At 43.9% G+C, this 24,892-nt stretch overlaps 3 protein-coding genes across 4 annotated transcripts in view; 1 reads left to right on the forward strand and 2 right to left on the reverse strand.

Moving 5' to 3' along the window:
- Positions 1-1,771: 1,771 nt before the first annotated feature.
- Positions 1,772-5,355, reverse strand: LOC5520177 (40S ribosomal protein SA). Its single transcript, XM_032365142.1, has 5 exons — positions 5,205-5,355; positions 3,983-4,416; positions 3,237-3,467; positions 2,636-2,785; positions 1,772-2,030 (listed from the first exon to the last, which is right to left on the reverse strand). Exons 1-5 carry the CDS (start codon positions 5,338-5,340, stop codon positions 1,821-1,823), a joined length of 1,161 nt encoding a protein of 386 aa, XP_032221033.1. The 5' UTR covers positions 5,341-5,355; the 3' UTR covers positions 1,772-1,820.
- A 139-nt stretch (positions 5,356-5,494) lies between these two features.
- LOC5520259 (evolutionarily conserved signaling intermediate in Toll pathway, mitochondrial) lies at positions 5,495-8,347 on the forward strand. Its single transcript, XM_001639969.3, has 3 exons — positions 5,495-6,537; positions 7,119-7,326; positions 7,762-8,347. Exons 1-3 carry the CDS (start codon positions 5,677-5,679, stop codon positions 7,896-7,898), a joined length of 1,206 nt encoding a protein of 401 aa, XP_001640019.2. The 5' UTR covers positions 5,495-5,676; the 3' UTR covers positions 7,899-8,347.
- Positions 8,348-9,424: 1,077 nt separating this feature from the next.
- Positions 9,425-24,892, reverse strand: part of LOC5520178 — a 131,797-nt gene continuing 116,329 nt past the window's right edge. For both annotated transcript variants that reach the window (XM_032365133.2, XM_048719933.1), the window contains one exon: positions 9,425-24,596. In XM_032365133.2, coding sequence (XP_032221024.2) covers positions 9,874-24,596 — 14,723 coding nt within the window. In that variant the 3' untranslated portion in view covers positions 9,425-9,873. The remainder of the gene's footprint in view (positions 24,597-24,892) is intronic.

Consider the following 24,892-nt stretch of genomic DNA (forward strand, 5'->3'; position numbering starts at 1 on the left):
CCCCTCTGGAATTTCCATTTTGGGTGCCAATATTTGTCCTTAACAGGCCGAGGGTCAGGTTTCAAAGCCCCAGCGGTACCCCTATATCCAAACACAGGCTGAGTACCCCCCGGGTGTTCTGTTGTGTTGTGTTCTGTCTGTTCGTGTTCTGTTTTGTTATTTGTCGTAAGGCTAGAGGGCCTTGGGAAAGCCAACTCAGAGTAGAAGAGTCTAAAAACCCTACCAACCACAGAAAAATCAATCAGAAACCCGGGTAATAACGCTTGGGCCTCGCAAAGCGAAGGACTGAAGGGTTCCCGGATGTAGGGAGCTTTTTTTAAAAGAAACCGCTTACAAAAACACGAACAAAAGTAGTAGGCTAGTAGACTACGTGTTTGTAAAGTCACGGGCAAACCAGACGAAATGGTCATGTATCGAATATTATCTTTAATTTGTGTATCGAATATATATATCTGTACAAGAGACCATGATGGTCTCTTGATCTGTAATAAAGCCAATTTCTTAAAGCTGTTGTCATAGATTGATGTGGTTACGTTTTAGCCGCGATTCATAACAGTTTAGGCGATTTTCCTCCAAAATCTCGGTTCACCTCCTCCCTACTCGTAATAAAATACAACAGGGTAGGAAAGTTCACGGCTTTGACTCTTCGAGGCAACTTTTTTCGGCAGAAACGGACAGCTTTGCCCTCCTAATCCTATAGAGGAACAATTTCTAAACACATCTGTCGACATTTATCGTTCTTCCAGGTTGCTTTCTTTTATATATTTTATTCTTAATTGTGTCCAGGCTCCGACCGCCATCGACGCGCACTTCCTCTAAACAGAGGTGTTTTCTAAAAAGATTCGTAAACTTCCTTGGAGGGTGTACATTATTAATAGGATTACTAGAAAGACTACAGACAATCTGTACTATAGATGGTCTGCGTAGGCGTGGTGTAGACAATCTATAAATCAGCTCAAAGTCGAAAAAGTATGATGTCCTAAGGGAAGGGTCATTATTGAGTGGCATGAATGGAAATTCGAAAAACCGAAACTCCAAAGCGCCAGCAAAACGGAAGTCATGAGAGTGCAGGCAAGAGGCCCATCGTATTTATTTATTTAATTTTTAGGGGGTCTGGGGTTCTCCTCAGAAAATGTTGAAAAAAAATTTGCAACCCTCCCCCCGTTAAAAAATGACCCTTTCCTAATGTCTACTATTTGGCTTTAAAGTGACGTCATCACTTCTCGCTGACTCGCGGGACAGTGAGCGCTAAGAGTTCGCAAACCCGCTCGTATTTGAGATACTCGGTATCCTATTCTTTACCGGTTTCGGAGGTATACTTAGCAAGCGATACATCTCGGCCTCATTTTGACTAAGTATGGCGGCTTTCAAGTGATTTTATGGCGAACTGCGAGTAAATATCGAACGAGCGATGGCTTCCTTGCTCGTGTCTATGAGACGGGCTATGAGGACATAGAACTCACCGAACTCGACACATTTAATTCCTGCTTTCTTTTTAAAAATTCCTAAAGAACCCATCTTTTGGGGAATAAATCTCTGGTTACTTCTACGTCTTTGTGTGAAATTTTATAGCTCTCTGTGAAAGGGCCGCGATTTTGAATTTCAATAACAATCTTTTAGGGCAACACTTAGTGATAACAAGCATTTGAGTAGTGAGTTTATTATCCGACCTCATCTCCAAATCCTTGAATGGAAGCCATTGAATTTAGCTGAATTAAAATACGAATTGACGATATATTCGGAATGACGAAACAACACTAGAAAACCCCACTAAGACATGACATGAGATCTTTATTTCACTCTAGAGGCTGCATTTATCTCTAAGCCCAGTCGGTGGACGGCTTAGCCTGCTCCTGCATGGTGACAGCAGTACCCCAGTCACTGGAGGGCGCGGCCGGCTCAGCACCCCAATCATCAGTAGCACCAGGGGCAACAGAATCCCAGTCAGCCGACACAGCGGGAGTGGTTGCCGCAAATGGGGCGGGGATGGTGGGAGCAATCCCAGCAGTCGCCATGGGGTCAGCTCCCCACTGTTGAGAGAAGACACAACAGATTGACTATTATGTAACCACTTTTCCAGTGTGGCACCAAGGGCACACTTGACTGTAAAACCAATAAAGAAGTAAGAATCGTAATATCTGATTGACAGGAACATCATTTGCAACCCAGTGAAAAAGAAAATTTTCAAGACCGAATCTTTCTAGTTAAGTGTCCATCAAAACGGTGATTTTTACATGCTAATTGGCTATTTTTTAAATATTTTTATTTTATATATACATATATTTTTTTAACTTTGTATTGTTGGCCACAGAGCAGGGCATTAAAGCACAGTACACTAAGAATTTGACAAAAATTTACAGGAGGGTTATGGAGTTTCAGATCACTCCCACCCCTGAATGGAAGAGATTTATTTTATTTTGAATTAAAAAAAGTTTTCATTTCCTGGAAATTTAAACTAAAACAGCAGGCAGCGTGGGAAACCATTCTCGACAAGATACAAATGTTGTAATTTTAATATATATACCAAATGCAGAAAAATATCAGAAAGAAAAAAAGAAAAGATACTGCAAAGTTTAGTGTATTTAGCTATGTGTGTATAGGTATGTTAGTAAATAGTGACTAAAGGGATACTTACATCTCCCTGGTCACGAGTGTTCCAGTCAGGCAGGGCAGCGGGCGTGGCATCCACCGGGGCAGCACCACCCCACTCGGAGAACCCAGCAGTAGTACCAGCATTAGCCTCCTCTTGCTGGCGTGCCAGAGCAGCCTGCTCCTCCTTCTCAGCCTAAACACAACCAAAAGTATTCATAAATAATATCTGTAATAACACACGTGAGCAAATTTCTTGATTCTGATTACTGTAGCTGAGAGCAGTGCAAATTTCATGTATGTAAAACCAGAGCAAAAACCTTCCCTGATAAATTTTCAATTATTAGAAAGAATAAGCAAGAAATAACAAGAAAATTATTAGGATTTTGATGCAAAAGTTTTCAATTTTCCAACTTGTTGTGCGCGCTGTTGACCAGTCACGTTTTTTGTGACACCATTTGATAAACTTACTCCTGCAAATTAATCCTGAATTGAAATCGAAACTGCATAATTACCTATTCTAATACTTTATCTAATATCTAAAATATCTATAAAAATAATAAGGGGATAGAGGAAAAATAAAGGAGAAAACAGTATATCAAAAAAAAAGAAAAAAAAAAACAGAAAAAGAGCCATGTGTAGTGTACCTCCTCAGGATCCCTGTAGAAGTAGAGATCAGGCATAATTTCCCAAGGAAGCGCACGACTGATGCTTCCACGCATGCGCAACACCTCGCGGGCCAACAGCCAGAACATCAGGCCAATAGAGTGAATACCCTTGTTGTTGCAGGGGATGGCAACATCCACATGGCGCAAGGGGGAGTCAGTGTTGCAGAAGGCGATGACTGGGATGTTCACATAGGATGCCTCGGTCACAGGCTGACGACGAGGAGAGTTCAGGGTTAATTTACACAGTACAATAATATTGCTATAATAGTCTATATTACTTCTTTGAAATTGTTATTTAGTGTCAACAATCCAGAGCCCGTAATGTTAAAAATTAATTGTAATTTTTGTACAATGGACTTTCCTCAATGGGACAGGCATATAAGGGATATTTGCATACTGTACAAAGGAACAATTACATACAGTAGTCCCTGTAGAATTTACTCATAATTGTATAAGAGGTTTTGTATAAAACTGACAAAAATCACAGGTCCAAACAAGTCCGGTGCATCTGAATTCTACTGTTTTTCAGCATTTTTGGGGATTGTTTTTCTGTCCTATATATGTTACCGTATAATAGCAGGGTGTCTGTAAAGTGCAGCATTAAAAGTGCAGTCTTGGTACTAAAATAGGAGTCAATTATTTGTACTGTAGGTGGCAGTTTTGAAATCAGGATTTAAAAAGGTGTCTGTCATATGAAAGTCCCATTAGACAAAATCCCCACCAACCTGATGATCAATCCTGGGGTCACACACAATCAGGAGACGGGGCTCCCTGAAGGCAGCTTGGATCTGATTGGTAAATGTACCAGGGGTGAAGCGGCCAGCAATGGGCGTGGCACCAGTGTGTGAGGCATACTTCAGGATGGCACGCTGTCCATAGGGACGAGCAGAAATAACACACACATCGGCAGGGTTCTCAATGGTGACTATAATACGGGCGGCAAGGAGCAGCTTTTCCCATGTCTTCTTAACGTTAATGATGTTCACACCATCAGATTTACGCTTGTAGACGTAATCTTCCATCTGGAAGTCACAATTATTTGCTCCGAGATGAACTCCAGCGGCCAGAAACTTGACCACATCTTCTTCCTTCAGTTGAAGGATGTCTAGGCCCCCAGACATTATGCTTAGTTTAAACCAAATAACGTTACGACGGAAACCTGAAATAAAAACAGCGAGGTTAAATTAGAAGTTTATCTCAGCAACACTTTGTCTACACCTTTCATAAATAAAACTGTACTTGTAGAATTGAGGTTGTATGAAATAGGTGCATGGGTCAACACTTTGTCATTCTGACATCTGGTTTCCTTTGGTGCTAAACATGTGCTTGAGAGAATGAGATGGAAGGGTGGGCAAGAGGAGGTTGTATGTAAGCAACATGTTTGGTTCTTTTAAGGGGGGAGTGGGGTGAGGTATTGGAAGGTTTTTTATCCTATTCAAAACAAACCCGTATCCTTCCCCCTTGTTTTGGGGTTGGGATTTCTAGGCAGTCCTCTAAATTTTAATACATTTTCAATCATTTACTTAAACCCTTTTTATTTTAAATTTATTGTTTTTTTTACAACACTTTTAGTACAAGACAAATAATCAATTGGTTTTTATCTGTAAACTATGACTTAAAATTTATACTGTGGAAACTTCTTCTGAAAAATTCCTCTAATAAATAAGCCATGAAGTTTTGAAATAAGACAATAACAGTGAATGCCTACTCAATCTTCACGGAACCCGCAAAACGAAAAGACCCATTCTACTACAAATCATTTCATAAGAAAGCGTTTATTATGTGAAAGTTCAGGCCCTATAAATACAGTTTATAAGCATCTGGCTACAAAACTGTGGCAAAATTTTAAAAAAGTGGTGCCTTAGGTTTACATTTATGGAGTTATCCGGGGAAAGGATGCTTTTGTTGCTAAATTATCAGTAGTTTTACAAGAGGAAAAAGACTTACTCGCAAACGACAACGAGGGCCGAGGAAAAGAGAACGAGAGACGAAGACACGTGCATGAAACGGGGCGCCCCCAGTGCACTGCAGGGCTACCAAAGGGAACCCAAAACGGGAAACAATGAAACACTTCTTCTGTCATTCAATAAGTAACAATGATAGCTGTATTTATAGAGTTAAATGAAGCCACACAAGGATCTTCTTCGATGAATGTTATTCTTATATTCAAGTTTTCCTCTTCTTTTTCGAAATTTATAAGTTGTTTTACGTCGGGGAGCCTGTGGTGGGAAGCTTAACTCCAGTCCCTCTCTGTCTTGTCAAAACAAAATGGCGGATTCATAGATGGTCAGAAATATTATGTGAGATTGCAGTTTTGACCTCGCTTTTTCTAAACTTTCAAAGGTGAATGTCTCAGAGGCTCTCCTGAACACCTATATGTACTGGCTTTAAATTTTGGATAATCAATTTGTGGTGGGAAATGTTTGCACATTTGAGGCTATTTCGGCGAAATTTTCGTGTTTCTAAATCCTTTGGCCTTAGAACATTCTGTTTGATACAAAGAAGAAATGCGAAAACCATACGTTACGATCAGCAATTATTGGCCTCTAGGAAAGTTTGCATATCATCCAAAGAAAATCCAGCTAGCAAACATGATCAATCTATGGATCCACCAGAAATAGAAAATAGTGAAAGGTCAAGTCTCCAACAGATGGAAGGAAAAGATCTTCACAGTGATATACGAAATGACACAGTTATCGAACTCAGTGAAAAAGCTATTGAGTCTAGAATCACAAGCGCTAAACCAGCACCATCCAAGTTTGCATTGAGGTTTGAAACTGCTTTATCACAAGGTAAAACCAGGGATAACTTTATTGAGATCTTGGAGTCCTTCTCCCGACATGATCGCAACCGACGAGGTCATATGGAGCTACTAAAGACAGCAATGAACTATATGGATATATATGGACTTGAGAAAGACTTACTTGCATATAACGCCATGCTAGATGTCTTCCCTAGAGGGCGGTTCCAGAATAGGACACTTTTTGATGCTGTCTGGCCCAAGAAGCATCCACAAGTAGACTTAGCTCTGGAAATTTTAACAAAAATGGAGGAAAATGTGATAAAACCTAGCATAGAAACATATGATATTTGTGAGGAGATATTTGGGAAAGCAAGCCAGCCTGTTCAGAAAGTCCGCAGACTGGCTTACTGGCTGACAAAACTAGAGGAAATGTTCCCCAGTCCCCTTCCTGCTGAGTTGCCTGAGGGGGAGCTGGAATTGAGCATGGTTGCCATGGAGAGAATGTCTAAGGAGGGACTCCCAATAGTTGTTTTTCAGGTAACTATAAAGTCTTTATCTGAATTGCCGCTTGGAAGCTACACCAGTAGAGGAAGCCATCTGGCACATGGATACCATCCCCAATTTTGATAAATTTTTGGTATGGTTAGTTTAGTTTGTGGATCAACCAAATTAATCTAAAATGTTTTCTAGCTGTATTCTCTGTTGATCTTATTATATTTGTGCAGTCAGTCCTTGTATTTCCCTGAGGGTAAGGGATGTGTGGGGTAGACATTATTTTCTTCATACTGTATGATTTTTGTGAATAAGTCCTCTGGTTGTCTACTGTATCATCAATGCTGTATTCTGATTTGTTTACCTATTTACTAGTATAGGTTTAAGTTATAGGCTGTCAGTAGTGAAAAGTGCCAGGTCAGAAAGGCCAAAAATGGCCAAGCTAGACAATGGTTTTGGTTATACAAATTTACCTACTAGAAGGATTTCACTAAAGGATTATTACTCTTGCCTTCATTGTTTCTGGGTCAAAGTCTTGTGAAAAAAATGTTAAATTTTTCAGTTACTGTAACTTGAAGGCAGTTTTACTGTTGTTGATACAGGCTCACAAATGTTTCTTCCCTTAGGATCTGAGTGAGGGAAACAGTGAGGAATTTATTGTGAGTAGCCAGACCCCAGAGCAGCAAGCTCTTTTGGGCAAGCATGACATTGTTGTTCCCGTCTATGTAGAAGGGCCATACTTTTTGTGGGTAAAGAGAATCAGAAGACATTTCTACACTTTACGAGCTCCTTACACTGGAAGCAATGATGGTATACCACCAGACGACACTGAAGGTAAGTGCATAAAAGCAAATACAGTATGGATTGCATCACACATAACAACCAGATAGTGATAGTGCTGATTTATGTATATTTTTACAATGACATTTTTTGGACATTTACGAAATGAGAATGTTTTCGATAGTGGCATGACTTTTGTTATGTACAGTGTAACTTCTGATGTGTTGGTGATGATGGTAATAACGATGGCAGGGATAATGTTGATGATAGAGATGATAATGATAATGCCGTGGTGATGATGATGGAGGTGATGATGTTGGTGGTTATGATAGTGACTAGTGCTTTACTTATTTTTGTGGTCACAATGATGGTGCTTTTTAAGGACCAAATGTCTGCAATACTGATCCATGTAAAAATTAGGATTGCTGTGTTGTTATAACTTATATGTAAAGAAGCTTGTTAGTAATTGATCATGTCCTCTTACTGTAGGTGTGGTCCTTGCAGTCTGTATGACAAGCCCAGACTGTACACAAGACAACCTCAAAAACTGGATTCTACAGCTCCAGAAGACCTCCCCAAATCTTGCAAACATTAATGTGATTTTCAACCTTGATCAGAACAGCTAGTGACGCTCATTTTAGCAGCCTGCTCAGATTAGCGCTCCCTTCAAATAAGCTCATGGTCAACCATTATAGAAGGGATCCAGTAGATGACTGAATGCAAGATGAAGACAGGACACTGATACTTATAGAGCTGAAGTCTGTTTTTTTAAAATAAGCGCCCCTCTTGGGATTTGTGTCCCCCTTGCCACTAAAAACACATTAGTGCCCATGGCACAAAAAAGAAAATTCATGGTTTAACTTCTAGCACTGTTGCCCTATTTTGGTTTGTGAAAGACTTGAACATATATGATATAACACAACATGCTTAATACAGTCTTTTATATGAATTTATTGAAGCCCTATGGTGTCAAGATTTGATTCATATCACTTTTTGACTGTCCTCTAGAAAAATGTAATTGTCTCGAATGTACTGTAATGAAAATTGTATTCAATAAACATGTAAAGCTAGGGGACTAATTTGTTTTGTGATGGGCTGGTCAGAAACTTATCAAAATTTATTTTCATGTAAGCCAAAATAGCTAGGAAAATCAATCTATGTAACAAGCAAAAGATAGCTAAAAGAACGCTCAAATTCCAGAGGAAAAATAATTGCTCAACTGAATTGGTCAAAATGTCACCGATAGCAGAAAGTCGATAACCTTTCCATCTAATACCTGGTGTAGATAAATGTCACAGACTGTGAAATACCCTTCTATTTTTAGCCTATAGAAAAGTTGGTGTTGTCACTTCTTCTAGTGTAGGTTTAAAGCCTCTTACAAAGAATTCAATTCTTTGTACATGTGGCATGTGCTTTGTTTGAGTAGTTGAACAGCACAAATACATAGTACATATAGGTATCCCAATAGTTTCTCCGAAAAAATGAAAAACAATTCGACGATTGCTTATCTAAAACCAATTAACAAGAACATGCCTCTCGTTACCAAGGACATGCCCCCTCGTTATAAAGGACATGCCTCCTTGTTATAAAGGACATGCCCCCTCGTTATAAAGGACATGCCCCCTCGTTATAAAGGACATGCCTCCTCGTTATAAAGGACATGCCCCCTCGTTATAAAGGACATGCCTCCTCGTTATAAAGGATATGCCTAAGGATATGCCTCCTCGTTATAAAGGACATGCCTCCTCGTTATAAAGGACATGCCCCCTCGTTATAAAGGACATGCCTCCTCGTTATAAAGGACATGCCTCCTCGTTATAAAGGACATGCCCCCTCGTTATAAAGGACATGCCTCCTTGTTATAAAGGACATGCCCCCTCGTTATAAAGGACATGCCCCCTCGTTATAAAGGACATGCCCCCTCGTTATAAAGGACATGCCCCCTCGTTATAAAGGACATGCCCCCTCGTTATAAAGGACATGTCCCCTCGTTATAAAGGACACGCCCCCTCGTTATAAACGACATGCCTCTTGTTATTACCAATAACATGTCCCTTCGTTATCAAGAACATGACATCTCGTTTCAAAGGACATGTAACCATATTGATGAAAACATCTTACGGGAATCGAAATGCAAGAGAAAAACTGTACATTGATTACTTAGAATTTATTGATCAAAATACTTATAATAATCAAATTGTTATGAAAACTAAAATATAAAAAAGGTTTACTGTTATGAGCTATAGCCTTATGCTTGTGATTAAAATATTCTTTAAAGTCTGCTAAGCGTTTCTACTTTTTGCGTGTTCATGAAACTTATTATAAATTCTTGGAAATTTCATTACAAATCATAGCTGCGAACTACTGACATGAAGTATTTTCTTTACATATACCTATATATTTTTCTAGATTAATGATAATTACCGTATCGGAATGGATGAACGATTTAAAATAGCTTAAAAAATGCTTACAATATAATTGCAATTGGGATTATATTTGCCTGGGTAAAGTTTAACTTGAAGCGTTTACAATAACGTGGATTTATAAGTTAAACGTTTAAGCTATTTGATTAAAATTTTTGGACTTCTAGTTTGGCCATCTTCACATAGTGGACTCACTGTCCGAACTTGTTCCGTACCCGTACAACAATCCTTTTGGCTGAACCTTAAGTTTTTTTGCGTGAACGCCATCCTTTCTGTCCTCTTTCTCTTGCGTGGATGTCTTCGGCAGACTCTTTTTTTTCTCGCCCCGTGATATCTCTGACGATATCTTTCTTTTCTTTCGCCCTTGACGATTATGTGGGGTAGCAGCAATCGCCATAAATGGATCTTCTTCATCTGTATCAAGGGTGGGCTTATTTGCTTCTTCTTTTGTATGGACATCTTCCTTTCTCACCTGTTCAAACGTGGATAACTTCGGTAAACTCTTTTTTTTGTCGCCCCAGGACACATCCGATGATACCATCCGTTTCTTTCGTCCTTTGGGTTTAAGCGGCGAAGGAGCGATCCCCACAAATGGATTATCGTCTTCATCTTTGGTTAGGCTGTCCTGGTTTTCTGGTTTGGAAAAGCTCGAAAAACTAGGCTTCTTGCTTGGTTTTGTAGGATCTCCCTTACTTGATGAGGACGAGCTTTTTCGTGATTTCTTTCTGGTAGCCCGTTGTGGCAGAAACACCTCAGCGCCTGTCACACCGTGTTCATCCTCAGTATTTGTCGTTGGGCAGTTGAAGGAGGGCTCATCAGACTCGTCACCGCCGCCATTATAGTAAAAGTGCTCCATCTCGTGTGTCTCCTCGCCGGTGGCATACTTCAACTCGTACTGCCGCAGTGCTTCCGGCTCATCAAGCATCCGTACCTCGTTCTTCTTCTTTTTCTTCTTTATCTTACAAATCAATATTATCACACATAGGAGCAGCAGTAGAATCAAACTAACCGAGCACGTGATGACAATAATTACTGTCTCGGAAAGTACGTTTGGTTTCTTAGACTTGCAAGGAGGGAATGCATCGTATGTTCCGTGAAGCTTGCATTCCTCAATTCCAAGAACCTTCTGACAGTAAAGCCCAAAAAGGCTAACGGAAAGTTTATGATGCGCAAGGCTTCCAGAGTCCGCTATATCTGCTAAGCACGCGTCATAGTAGAATCGCGCCTGCGGCACAAGTTTCTCGCTGCAGAGGGTCTTCACATTTCCTGAGTAGAACCACTTGCTGCATGTATCCACAGCTTTTCTCCCTAGGTCTTTGTCTCTGAACTCTAAGGTGTAGTTAACAACAGGAGTGAGGTTAATCCCAGAAGGTGCCCACGTGATCTGTGACGCAACAGGAAAGTTGTCAGGTTTAGAATGGAATTTCACCACCTTCCCTTCCTGGTTCTGTTTTCCTGGAACCTTTGGTACGCTAACGTTGATTGGTTGATAAAGCATTGCATCAGCTGTCGCTCCAAATCCTTCGTCTAAAGGCAGACTCAGTATTAATCCTTCTTGGTAGTTGTCAAGCTTCATGCCTCGACTCGCAATTATTTCGTCTAAACTTTTCGCGTATTGCCAGATCTTGAACTCATCAAGCGCTCCAATCAGACCATAACCAACAGCGTCCTTGTCGATCAAGAACCGCCCGATGACCAGGAATCCATCTGGATCGAATTTCAACCCGAGGTGTATCCCGTATGATGTTGAAGAGTGCGTGACGCGTGACGAGTTAGAATCATTGGCAAAACTTGTGTAGAACTGCACGCGACCGTCATGTGATCGCCATGTGACAGCCAGGTGTGTCCAGACTCCCTCGGCCATAGTGACATTAGTATTGATAGTATCCTCATTCCAGAGAAGTATTACTCCTTCTGAGTATAGAAGTGCGAACTTTCCTTGTGTCGTAGATATCGAGAAAATATCATGATTTGCTACTATAATATTCCCATGTATTCTTTCTGGTTTCGCTAGAGAGCAGAGTCTTTGCGATGCGATTGAGTTAACGAGACACGCCCAGACTTCAATGGTAAACTCTTCCAGCACAGGAATACTTGAATTCACAGGAAACACAAGTTGGCTGCCATTGAACACGACCATGTAGCCAGCTCCGCTAAAATGGTGCTGTGTGGGATCCCCCGTCAGTATGTTATCCTTAGGCCGAACAAGAAGCTTTGAAGAAAGAATCTCATCAAGGAAGTGCTGACTCAGCGATGTGTTGGTCCCATTATGACTCTTTATCCATGTCCCTGTCACCTCGCCACACAAACCGCGCGTCCCGTCTCGCTCCAATCGTTCCATTTCAATTCCAGTTCCAATTGTTCCGTTATACATCAATATGCTCATTTTCATACTTTTATGGACTTCCACTTCAAGGATTTCCGGGGTAAGCCAGCGGTACTTGGAAGATTTCGAACCTGCGATCACAGTTTGTTTACTAGTCCTCTTTAACTCCGATGTTTCATTCGAAGGCAAAAGTATTAGCCTTGTTTGGAGACTCTTTAGGTCTGTGTATTTAACATTTATGTCAAATGTTGAGGTTCGGATAGCAATCTCGGCGATTCTGCGGCATGAGACCCTATTATTACACGGCGTCTGTAGTACCTGCACCATTACATTACTGGTATTCAACAGCACAAATGCTCCTGGTATCTCGAAATTGAAGTTAACTCCCGTGACTGTTGTGAAGTGCGGATCACCGAAGGTGATGGACATCCCGGGTTTATCAGTCTCCTGGATGTATTTCTCTACTGCAATAGCACATTCGGTACCGACCCAGCCTTCTGAACACTTTTTACAAGGCAATGAATGCGTAGGATCTTGGGTGCTGTTGGTCGTTCGATTCCATTTCAGGTCACACAGACAATCCCCAGTCCATCTATTGCAAGTTCCGTGGCCATTACAAACATTCCAAATTCCTCCCTTGCAAAGCTTACCACAGTCCTCGCCCCAGTAACCCTGCTCGCATTCGCAGATTTTGTCGCTTGTAGTATTCGTCCCATTTGTTTGCACCACAGGGTACCCAAACACGCAAGGAGTGTTGCACCTGGAGCCTACCCAGTATGGGAAGCTCTGTGTTTGGAAATAGCGGCATAATTCACGTGCAGGCCACACTGTTAAGTTAAGAAACTCTTGGCAGAAATCAGCGTAGGAAATCACTGCATATATAGCAAACTGTTGGTTTTCTGATTGAATTATGTCATGTAAGCAAATGTTATAGTACGTTTGTGCTAATGTAAGCCCGATGGCCTTGCATTTATCGAACAGAGGCCCTTGTAGAATAAGCATGAAGCAGAATGGCTCGTACTTGTCTGTCGCGTTTGCTGATGAGACAATATCTTCATTGCGCATCGGTATATTGGCGTCCGAAAACACACGTTTTGGTTTGTGGAACTTTTTCAGGTACAAATCTTCGTTCCCAACATCGTCCACGGCCACGTCACCCTCGACGTGATTCATCTTCCACAGGTGTAACAAATCAGGGTAGTCTTCCTTTCTCACGTTAAGCCTTAAGTTCTGTTTGACAATCGCCGCGTTGTGTCTTCTGTTCCAGATCCTTAATTCATCAATCTCTCCCTCAAACGTTGAAGTGGATGGCACATCATGTCCTTCAGATGACAGCCACTGTCCTATAGCGAGTACTCCTCCCTGAGCGAACACCTCGGTATCCAGTTTGTATACACGTATAGCAAGCTTACCAACAGAGTCCACGTAATACACCTGTAATGTCCCGATGAACTGATCAAACACCAGCGTGATCTGCACCCAGTGGTTAATTTCAAGGGTGAGCGTAGTGTCCAGTATCTGTCCACGATAGAAGATCCGCAGAGTCTCAGCGGAGAGAACGGCAAATGTGTTTGGTCCGGCGTAAGAGAATATTGTCCCACCATAAGTACGTATCTTTATAAGGAACTCTACTGTTATGGTGTTGACACGGGGGAGGTAAAAGCGTCTTGAGATGAGGAAACTGTCAGTAAAACCCAGGCAAAATCCACCACCGGTAATAACACGATGTTCAAAATACCCCAAGTACTCATAAATGAAAAGCGTCTGTGATTTCGGAACACTTGAACCAGACAAGAGTCCATTTACATGTTGTTCGATAGTCCTCGTGTTGTTGGCAATCTCGTCGTTGCAAGACCCAAGCAGCCCTGAAGCGTTCAAACAGTATTCTCTTGGTATATGAACCACGACACTCAGGCTTTGGCTGACGGTGATGATAAACCGGATATCACGTGGTCCTGTAATGTGATACGTCATACTGGAAATGCGCACCATGGTAAGTCCAAGTGCTAGTCGAGTCACGTGGTTTACACGGATGAGCCGTCCGTTTAGCCATATCAGAGGCGCTAAGATTTGCGTTCGTGGTGTGCTCGTTACCGGTGCGCGAATGGAGATTCTGACGTGACGATACGACAAGGCAAATCCAGTAGTGCAAAGAGGAATGAACGTGTTCTGTAAGATACAGCTGCTTTGTCGAATTTGTAATGCAAAATTATCTTGGTGTGTTCGCAAAAGGTAGAATTCACCGTGTACTTGGTACGTGAATGCGACTCCGATGAACGATCTAAAGTAGCCGGCTCCAGTTATATACGAAGAAGCGACCGACAGTGATGCTGTTGGTGGAATTACAGCGTACTGGCATTGATGGCCGTACCAACCTTGAGAACAAGACGTACAGTTTGCATCGCCGTCCCAATTGATAGCGCATATGCATTTACCGCTGCCCAGGTCACACCGGCCATTGTTACCACAGGGAGTTTGGATACCTCCCGGACACAACATTGAGCAGTCTTTCTTCCAATACCCGCGATTACAGACGCACATGTTGCGGTTAGACTTGTGGGGTCTCCCAAAGACACAGCGTACATCGCAGCTATCGCCGATCCATATTGGAAACAGAGCACCGGGAATTGAATTACACAGCTTCTGGGCGGGCCAGAACGATAAGGAAAGTGTAGCTTTACAGTGATCAGCAAACGTCACTATTGCAACCAGGGAAACGGATACATCCCCTGCTCTCACAACGTCCTCGACACAAACCAAGGAGTAGAAATCTAGCTCTGCGTGTAAGCTCTTGCAATGGTCGCTAAGTGCACTTTTGAAGAATATTTCGTAGCAGAACGCTTTCGCCTCATCGATAGCTGCCTGGGTCCCTTCTGGGGTGAAAGCCGTTTCTGTTATGTTGGTGTTCACTTTGGCGTCTGAGTAGACCCATACTGGCTGTTGCCATGGTGATCTCGGTACATAGATATGCTCATCAGAGACAAGGTTATGTATTGTTTCGCCTTCCCCTTCGTTAAGTTTCCATAGCCCTGTCAGGCCTGGGTGACTTGGAAGTACGTTCATGTGGATATTCTGCTGGACGAGGACAGGATTAAACGCCTTTAGCCAAACCCTCAGCTCGTCAATGATCCCAGTAAAGGCGTCATTTATCACTGCTTCTGTATCGCCAGGCGATAGTCCCCACTGACCCAGAGATAGAACGCCACCCTGGATAAACGGGTTACTTGCCAACTTATATTCCCTTCGCTGGATACTCCCATTAAACTCAAAACAGTAGAAGACCAGAACATGTGTCCTGTGATACCAGACAAGTGAAATGTGACTCCAGGTTCCCACGTGCACTTTGAGTCTAGTATCGATGATATCAGTCCCGTGATAGATCTTATACGTAGTATCAATAACTAATGCAAAGGTCTTGAGGTGTGAGTACGAGATGAACGTCCCTCCTAAGCGCAGAGGCTTCACAAGAATCTCAATGGTCAAGTCAACATTAACAGGAAAGGTCTTAAGTAATTGGCCTGTCGATGCTCCAGTATTGTTGAACAGCAGTGCGTACATGCCAGCAAACGGAATTCGAGTCTCGATAAAGATCTCATGATTCAGGACGATAAGAGAATCGTTATCAGACACTAGCTGGGCCTGTCCTTGCTGGTTAATCAAACCTTGTGTGACATTAGGCGATGATGTTACGTCATTTGCTGGATCACCATCACAGGAGCCGAGCAGTCCAGTAGAATTCACACACAGATCCTTGTCTACGTCCACTTTGAAGCCAAGATATCTCCCATAGACCCTAACATATAGCGAGAATCGATCTTCCCATTTAATGGCGTACATATCGCATGACAATGGCCTGATTGACAGCTTTAGATGTTTTTGGCCAATTACTGTTTCGTATCCGCTCAGCTGGAGAATTTCATTGTCAATCCAGATAACAGGTGCGGCTCCGGAATGATACGGACCGTGGAATGACAGCACTGTGTTGGAGACCCGCATTGCAAATGAATTGATACAGATGGACTGCATGTAGCAAGGGACGTGCCGCACTTGGAAAGTAAATCTCTGCGAGGTAACATGCATGATGTAAAACTCCCCTATTGCTATCAAGGTGAAGCTATATCCATCGAAGGTAGTGTAACGACCAGATGAGGAGAAAACAGCGATGGAAAAAACACTTGGGGGTAGCAACGCTGTAGCGATAGAGCAGTCTTGTCCGATCCAGCCCGTTGAACAAACACTGCAGTCCGCCTTCCCTCTCCAGTTACGTTCGCATAGACATTCCCCAGTGAGAGGATTGCACAGTCCGTGGTTACTACACGGGTTAGCCGCACCTCCAGGACAAACCATGGAACAGTCCGTGCCCCAGTAGCCATGGTGACAAACACACGAGCTTGGTAGCATCTTGTTACCATAAAAACACTGACGCAAACACTCTGGGCCATACCAAATAGGGAACTCAGTCCCAGGGAACGCATTGCATAGAGGCTGAGCAGGCCAAGTTGCGAGGCCTAGAACCGACTGGCAGTAGTCTGAAAGAGTTACTACGACTTCAAGGGACGCACATATCGCTCCTGTAGAGGCGATACGTTGGATACAGGATCTATAATAGAACATGAGAACCCCTTGCCCAAGTCCGGCGCACGAAGAGAAGACTGGTCCAGTAAGCAACACTTCTTTGCAAAATCTCTCCGATTCATTCCTTAAGGATTCATTGGCGAATTCATAAGTTGGTGTAGTATTAAAGAACGGTTCATTCATGTCAGCATCCGAGAACTCCCAGCTTGGTACCAGCCAAGGCGATGAGGCCAGTTCCATCTCAATATCACCCACAGTGTCGATGGCAACGGCACCCTCGCCTTCGTTGAATCTCCACGCATGCGCCAGATCTGTGGTCTTTACCAGGACACTGCGCTTCCAGATTTGCTGGATAAGTGCGGGATGGAAGTAGCGTGTCCAGATCCGTACCTGGTCAATAGAACCGACAAAGACATCTACAGGTTGTACCCCACTGCCGTCCAGCGGTGGTATCCAGCCAGACAAGCTGAGGTAGCCGCCCGATGGGAACAAATCTACCGACACCGACACATCAATATCTAGTCTCTGTACCAGACCGGTACTTAGAAAGAAGTAGAGTTGGAGAAGCCCGCCATTGCGATGATAGACCATACTTATTTGATTCCATACGTGTTGTTGCGCAGTCATGTTGGTTCTGAAGACATTATCACCAAAATGCAAGGTGAATACACCTCCAATGCTTGTAAGATAAAAGGTGCTTTGTTTGCTGTAAGACAGAATCACTCCGTGTCTTTCGATCTTGAACATCAGGTCAATGGTGTTGTACTCTGAAGTGAATGCCTTTGTTATAAATGTTGATGTTATGGTGGCAGTGCGGTTGAAGTGAAGTGTATAGCCGCCACTAGAGTCCCGGTGTTCCTTAATATCTTTGTATGAATAAACAAAAAGACTTTTACACGATCTCACACGGAGATTTACAACTAGTTCATTGATAATGTCTTTAGTGCTACCACTTCGATTACCCACCCTATATTCTTGTCTTGCCGAGATGTTGAAGGCATAACCGTCGCAGTTATTTGTCGGAGTGTATTGTTCAAGCGCTGTGATAAAGTTTTTATTACAACTACCGAGGATTCCTATTGAGTCGTTGCATATATTTTGGGAGAAATCTGTGATAAGACTGAGAAAACGGCCTTCGACTCTTAATCTTAGCTTCAGGTGGGCGTGTCTAAACTCGTAAATGTTAACTGACACACGAACAAACTCAAACCCGTGAATAGCTAGGGACGGCGGATTCACGTCAATGTCTGTGACTTGGTTGTTAATCCATACGACTATCCCCTGGCCTGTATTGTAGGGCCCGTGTACCACAAGGTTGTCTGAATTGATACGGATCGCTATCGAGTTGATGCATGACTCGTACACGAAGCAGGTCACAAGTCTAACTTGTACAATGACGTTCATGTTATGGTTGTACACAAGGTAAAACTCCCCTGTTACTTTCAAAACGAAGCTTACTCCAGTAAACGTACTGAAGTGTCCCCTAACTGACACGCTCGCGATCCCAGGAACAATACCAGTATAAACAGGTTCCGTGATAGCTAGGGAGCAGTCGTTACCGGTCCAACCGGATGAACAGGTTGTGCAGTTCTCGTCGCCACGCCAGTTCATTTCACAGAAGCATTGACCAGCAGTATTGCACCTTCCGTGATGGTTGCACTCGTTTGATTGTCCACCTGGGCAAATGCCCGTGCAGTTGTCTCCATAGTAGCCGTTCTTACACTCGCAGATGTCTTGACTCGAGTTTGAGGCTTTGCCGAACTTGCAAAACGTCGAGCAGTTTTTACCAATCCAATTAGGAAATTCTCTTCCTGGAAACTCATTACACAGTGGTCTCGCAGGCCAGAAGGTCAAAACCAAAGTTTCCTGGCAATAATCCGACACTGTGATAACCGTCTCGATTGAGTGGGCTACTAGTCCGGAAGTAACGACACTCTTGACACAAGACCGGAAGAAAAACTGAAGTGTCACGTTACCCAGTTCAGAGCATGCTTTAAACAAAGGACCACTTAAAATAAGCCGAACACAAGCTTCCTCGGCGTTTGCTATCAGCGTGACGTTGTTATCGTTAGGGTTTTGAACAGGTACAAAGTCGATGGGCGCGTCAGAGGACCTCCATTCCGGTGGACCCAGTGGGTAAGAAGGGAATATTAGGTCGTTTGCTGCGATAAGATCCTTTGCTGTAGTTCCATCACCGTTGTTGAACTTCCATAATCCTGATAACAGGTTTCCATCTGGTTGCACGTTCGCAGGCCAACTCTGCTTCACAGCCTCGTAATCGAGAGCCCTCTTCCATACCCTCAGCTCATCCAGGTCTCCTGTAAACACGTGACTTACGCGAGCTCCATACGAACCTGACGAGGGTTGCCACAGCCCGACAGCAAACGTCCCACCATCAAAAAAAGGGTCGAACTTTACTACAAACAGCTTGACTTGGACCACACCATAAGAGTTTGTAAAGTAAACAAACATTTCTAGAGTGCTGCGAATAAAGACAACAGATATCATGTTCCACTTGTTGTCTTCTATGCGGAACCCCGTGTCGTACACGTCTGTTCCTATACCAACCGAGACGGTCACGTGATTGCTGATGTAGAATGTGACGTGAGTAGCGTATGATATGATGACGCCACCGCATATCATAGGGTGGCATGATCTTATTAGGAGCTGCAACGTTATTCTGTCTGTGACAAATACTTGCGTTACTTTGTGTGAGACTACTGCGGAAAACCGGAAGTACAAGTTGTAAATTCCTCCATAGATAATGCGATATTCCTTATGGTTCTTAATGTCGATCACAATCATTGACTTCTCTTTAACTACAAGCTTCTTTTCAATAAAATCATCAACTTGCTGTGTCCCATTGACTTTTCCGACGCCTTCGAGTACTGACAATATTGTTTTGTTACCTGCAGTGCCACACTGTCCGCAAAGCCCTTCAAATAATTTACAGTGACGCTCAGAGGACAGAACAGAAAGCCCTATGAAGCGTCCATAGATCGAAATCTTGATACTGAGGAGATCACTGATGGTGATCTTGTAGGATGTAGTTGAAACGAAGGACACAAAGACTCCCACTTGCTGAAGAAGCGCCTGTGTGGACGTACTTCCTAATTGGATAACAGCACCATCGCCATAGAACAATGGATCATCATTCACATCGTACGGGGCGTGAACAGCAAACTCAAAACCTCGATATCTCAAACCCATCGCATTCAAACATACAGAGCTCGTTCTGCAAACAACTTGTCTAACTTGGACAGTAACTGCAGATGATTTTATTAGCAGGAATTCTCCAACGCTTGTAAAAGTGTACATCGATCTGTCAAAGCCTATGACATCACCGTTTTCCATGAGTGCACAAATCGCCGTAGAAGTGGCATTCAGTTCCGGTTTAGTAAAAGCGACGGAGCACGACCTTCCTATCCATCCCTCAGTGCAAGATGAACACAGCTCGTCTCCTCTCCAATTAGCCTCGCATATGCACTTGCCAGTATCTATCTCACACTGCCCATGGCCGTAACAGGGGTTTAACGCACTTCCTGGGCACTCCCTAGAGCAGTTCCGTCCCCAATATCCATAATCACACTGGCATCGTCCATTGTACTGACCGAATACACACCTCTCCGTGCAGCTCTTGCCAACCCAGTCGTCATAACGACCATCCGGAAACACATTACAGAGACGTTGCCCTGGTAAAGCTGACAGGTTCAAGGCTGCCTGGCATTCGCTTGACATCGCTACAGTTGATTCTATGGCGGAGTTTAGTGATGATGATTGGGCTATATCTAGGAGACAACTCTCGTAGTAATAGTCGGCATTTTCAGTGGCGTTTGCGCACTGGTCGCTGAAAGGTCCTGCGAGAAAGATCTTTTCACACATCGTTTTTGCAGACTCCTCGACAGTCTCATTTGCAAAGACAGCCTTGACATTGGCGCTAACGTCCAGGTCGATACCAGAAAGAGTCCAGGAAGGACTTTTCCAGGGTGGGCGGGGCAACTGGATATTGACATTACCTACAGTTGCTATGGCAACGTAACCTTCGCCTTTGTCGAATTTCCAGAGAGCAGACAGTCCAGGAATCTCAGCAGTGATGCTCAGATGCCAATGCTGCTGCACCATGACAGCGTCGAAGCGTTTATTCCAGACAGCGATCTCATCAATCCACCCAATGAACCCGGGTATGGAGATAGACACGGAAGTCACCTGATACACAGCCACACCCATGGTACTTCCTGGTAAAAATGCGTCAATACCGATTTGTAGAACTCGAAGCCTTATCACACCGACTGATGATATTACGTAGATTTCTAGCCGTCCAGTAACTCGACTGAACACTAGAGATACCTGATTCCATTCCATAGTTTCTAGTCGGAGTCCTGTCTCGTAGACATGAGCGCCATAGCGAATACTGATCGTACCATTCACTGTCACAGCAAAGGTGTGATTCAGAGCAAACGATATAATAGTCCCACCATATCGTATCGTGTCCTTAGCCTTTACATAGAATTGTATGGTGACGTAAGTTTTGGAAAAAGTCCCCAGCAGGGGGGCAGTTACAATTCCCGTTTTGTTGAAATACAGGCAGCTTCCGGCGGATGTAATCGTCGTATTTTCACCAGCTATAGTCAACACGTCCCTAAAACCACTCTCATTCCCAGGAACCGTCCATTTGCGCACGAATTCCTGGACAGTGGATTGTCTCATGAGAGAGATGTTATAGGTGGCACGGATTCCTCCAAAGGTGCAATTGGGGTTGACATACTCTCCACACTGCCCCAGGAGCCCGCACGCGTCATAGCAAGCAGTCTTGTCCATCGTCATGGTAACGTCAAGATGAGACCAGCGATGGTAGATGATGAGATGGAAGTTTTCAGGTCCCATGATGACATAAGTACCGTATGATTCTCGTGTGAAAACGAATCCAGATGCACCAAGCGCAATCCTTGCCTTCGAGCTCAATTCAATGTCATTAAGCGAGACAAAGACCCTGCTCTGGACACCATAGCCACTATGAATAGCGATGTTATACGAAGAAACCCGCACAGATATGCACCTCGCAGCGCTATACCCCCCTTTTCGTAGCTGACGTATTTGGACGCTCACACCAAGACGGCTAGAAACATATGCGTAAAACTCTCCGGCGGAAGTGACGTCAACCTTGATGCCATCAAACGTGACGAAATGTCCGGAACCTGATACCGATGCTATGGTAGTTCCAGGTCCCCTCGATGTCGCTGCAATGGAACAGTCGGTCCCGTAGTAACCGGAAGTGCATGTGCGACAGTCACGTGATCCTCGCCACCGGAAATTGCAAGCACAGGATCCGGTACTCGACGTACAAGTGCCCTGTCCGAAACATTGGTTAAATGGGCCTCCCGGACACGCGCGTGCGCAGTCGAGTCCCCAGAATGAAGAGTCACATATGCATTTTATGATAGATCCCGCAGATCGGTAACCATGGAAACATGGAACTTCGCAGTTCGTTCCGATGTAAGTCATGTACCTTGAATTACGAAATATTTCGTAGTTGCACATTTGCCTTGCGGGCCAGATGGTGAGATTCAAGGACACTTGGCACGTGTCTGAGAATGACAGCACTGTCTCCAGCCCAATGGATACTGATTGGTAGCTTGCAATGACTCGCAAACATGCGCGGTAATAATACGCAGAGCTTCCGGCACCAAAGCCCCCGCAAGCCAGCCCGACCGGTGAATTGATCACGTGATTATGACACCATTGTTCTGCTAACGGCTTTAAGGTAACATTAGAAAAGAGAATGTCGTTTGAAAGCGCGATGATCCTCACACTAGCGCGGCTGTAGACCCATAAGGGGGGGCTCTCTAAAGTCGTTATGTATAAGTGCAAACCAGATTGGACATCGTGGACAACAGTACCACTTCCTTCATTGAATTTCCACAATATGGCAAGATAAGACGCCTGCACTTGGATGTTAGCGGTCCAACTCGCCCTGACATCCGCTATAGCGAACTCTCTGTTCCAGAACCGAACTTCATCAACATATCCCATGAAGCCTTGCAAGCCTGAGACCGTGCCGTCCATGGAGCCTGGTATCCACTGCCCGACCACAAGGGTACTCTGGGAAATGAATAGACCTTTCGCAATGGTCGTAGTCTTGTGGGTAATTGTTCCTTGCGCATTGATATGGTAGAATGTCAAAGCGCCTGTGACTCGATGGTAGACTATAGTCAGCTGGTTCCACTTCGCTTTGTCCGGTACAATCTCAGAGTCCCACACATCAAAGCCAGTCCTGATTTTCAAAGAAACGTCTATGTAAACAGTCATTGCTGTAGACTCACTGTACGTCACTATAGCTCCGCCGCCGTGATCGTCAAATAACAGCTCGATGGTTACGTAATCGCTTGTGAATACTTCCGGCAAAAGATCGGTTGCGATACCCGCCCTGCTGAACTTCATCCCGTACTCTGCACCTGTCACCTCTCTAGTTTCTTCATAGGAATCTGTGCCGTACACGAACAAGCTGTCAGCCGCTGAAACTCCCCAGATAGCCGCTAAGTCTTGAGTGGAGATGACTGTTTGGTCATCTTCCTGACTGCCATCGCAGTCTCCGCAAATAGCCACAGTGCTGGTGCAAAGGGACTTTTTCACTCTCCCTGTCACTAGTAACCTCGTGTTGACGACCCTGATCTGGAAGTCGAGCCCGATGGACGGAGCGAGTAGGGTGTAGGTCTGCGATGAGGCATACTCTACATACACACCTTCGGCTATGTCTAGGCGAGTTGCAGGAAACTCGAGTAGTTTGTCGTTGACTCGAGCTTTGAGTGGGTCTGTTTCAGCATGCGGTGTGTGAAGAGAAACCTTCCATGAGTTTCTATAAGCAAAGGCGATCGCATTTGTACATCTTGAGCGGCCATTAAGGCAAGGTATCTGTCGAACTTGAGCCTTCAGTTCAGCATTCTTGATAAACCAGAATTCGCCCACGCCGAAGAAGTTAAAATGCGCACCATCAAAGCTCGTATAGTGCCCTCCACTGAAAAAGGAGCAGGAAGGTAGTATGTGATTGGCTACTGCTACGGAGCATTCACTTCCGGTCCATCCTGGTGTGCAAGAGCCGCACGCGGCGTCACCTCGCCAGTTGAGATCGCAGGCGCATGCCCCAGATCTCGTGTCACACTGCCCGTGCCGGTGACAAGGGCTCAGTGCGCCTCCCGGACACTCACGCGAGCATGCAGCACCCCAGTAACCAGAGTCACACTTACAGACCTCAGATCCATCGCCATCCGCTTTACCAAACACACACGAGATGTTACATCCAGGTCCTATCCAGTTTGAGCCGTAAGGTGACGTATGGCAGAGGTTATTGATCGGGGAGGTCGGTAGTTTGAGCGCTATTCTGCAGTACTCTGCGTAGACTGTGGTGGATATGAAAGCCACGTCTGTATTCTGAGCAGTCATGACGTCACGCAGACATGCTTGGTAGTAGAACTGCACATGTGCTCTTGATAGGCGTGTCCCACATTGGGAGGAGATCTTGGCGTTGTATATAAGTCCAGTACAAGCCTGATGCGCTGCTAACTCAAGAGTCCAGTTCAAAAAGTTGACAGTTAAACCGGTCGTCATTTGCGGGTTTATGTTTACAGCGTAGGAGAATCTCCACGCTGGTCTACGAGCTGACGCCTCAGGTAATACAAAATTTGAAGCGTCGCTTCTGATATTACTCGAAATTCTCCCTTCTCCTTCATCAAATAACCACAGGGATGCCAAGTCACCAAGTCGTTTTCTAAGGTAAAGTTGGAAGCTCTGTTGTATTTCCACGGCGTTAAGTACCACGTGCCAGATTCTCACATTGTCCAGACTTCCGACGAAAGGTTGAAGTGGTACACCAGTCACGTGAACCCTTGTAATCTGCCATTTTCCAAGCCACAAGTCTCCACCCGGTGGCAGATGGTTAGGGCCAATGTAGAACTGTCTGGTATATAAGACACCTGTGGTGTTCATCTGATGGTATGTGAGAATTCCTGGAAAAGAAGATGAAAAATATTGAAGTAAGGAAGAGAAGTAGACAATTATGTCATGCTCTTTAGTTAAAAAAAGGCTTCATCATCGAGGCAGAAACCAATTTTACACTATTAATTCTACACTAAATTAAATTAATTTGAGTAAATAACAATAGTCAGCCTTATTATAGATAAATATTAATGCAGCAACCATCATCTACAAATCGTATCAACGTGCGGCAGAAAGGACCTACAGGCGGGACAGAAAAAGTAGGGAAGTAGGGAAGTAGGGAAAAAATTTGTGAAATAAGCCCTTG

Source organism: Nematostella vectensis, chromosome 12 (assembly GCF_932526225.1).
Source record: "Nematostella vectensis chromosome 12, jaNemVect1.1, whole genome shotgun sequence".
In the NCBI taxonomy this organism is placed as follows: domain Eukaryota; kingdom Metazoa; phylum Cnidaria; class Anthozoa; order Actiniaria; family Edwardsiidae; genus Nematostella; species Nematostella vectensis.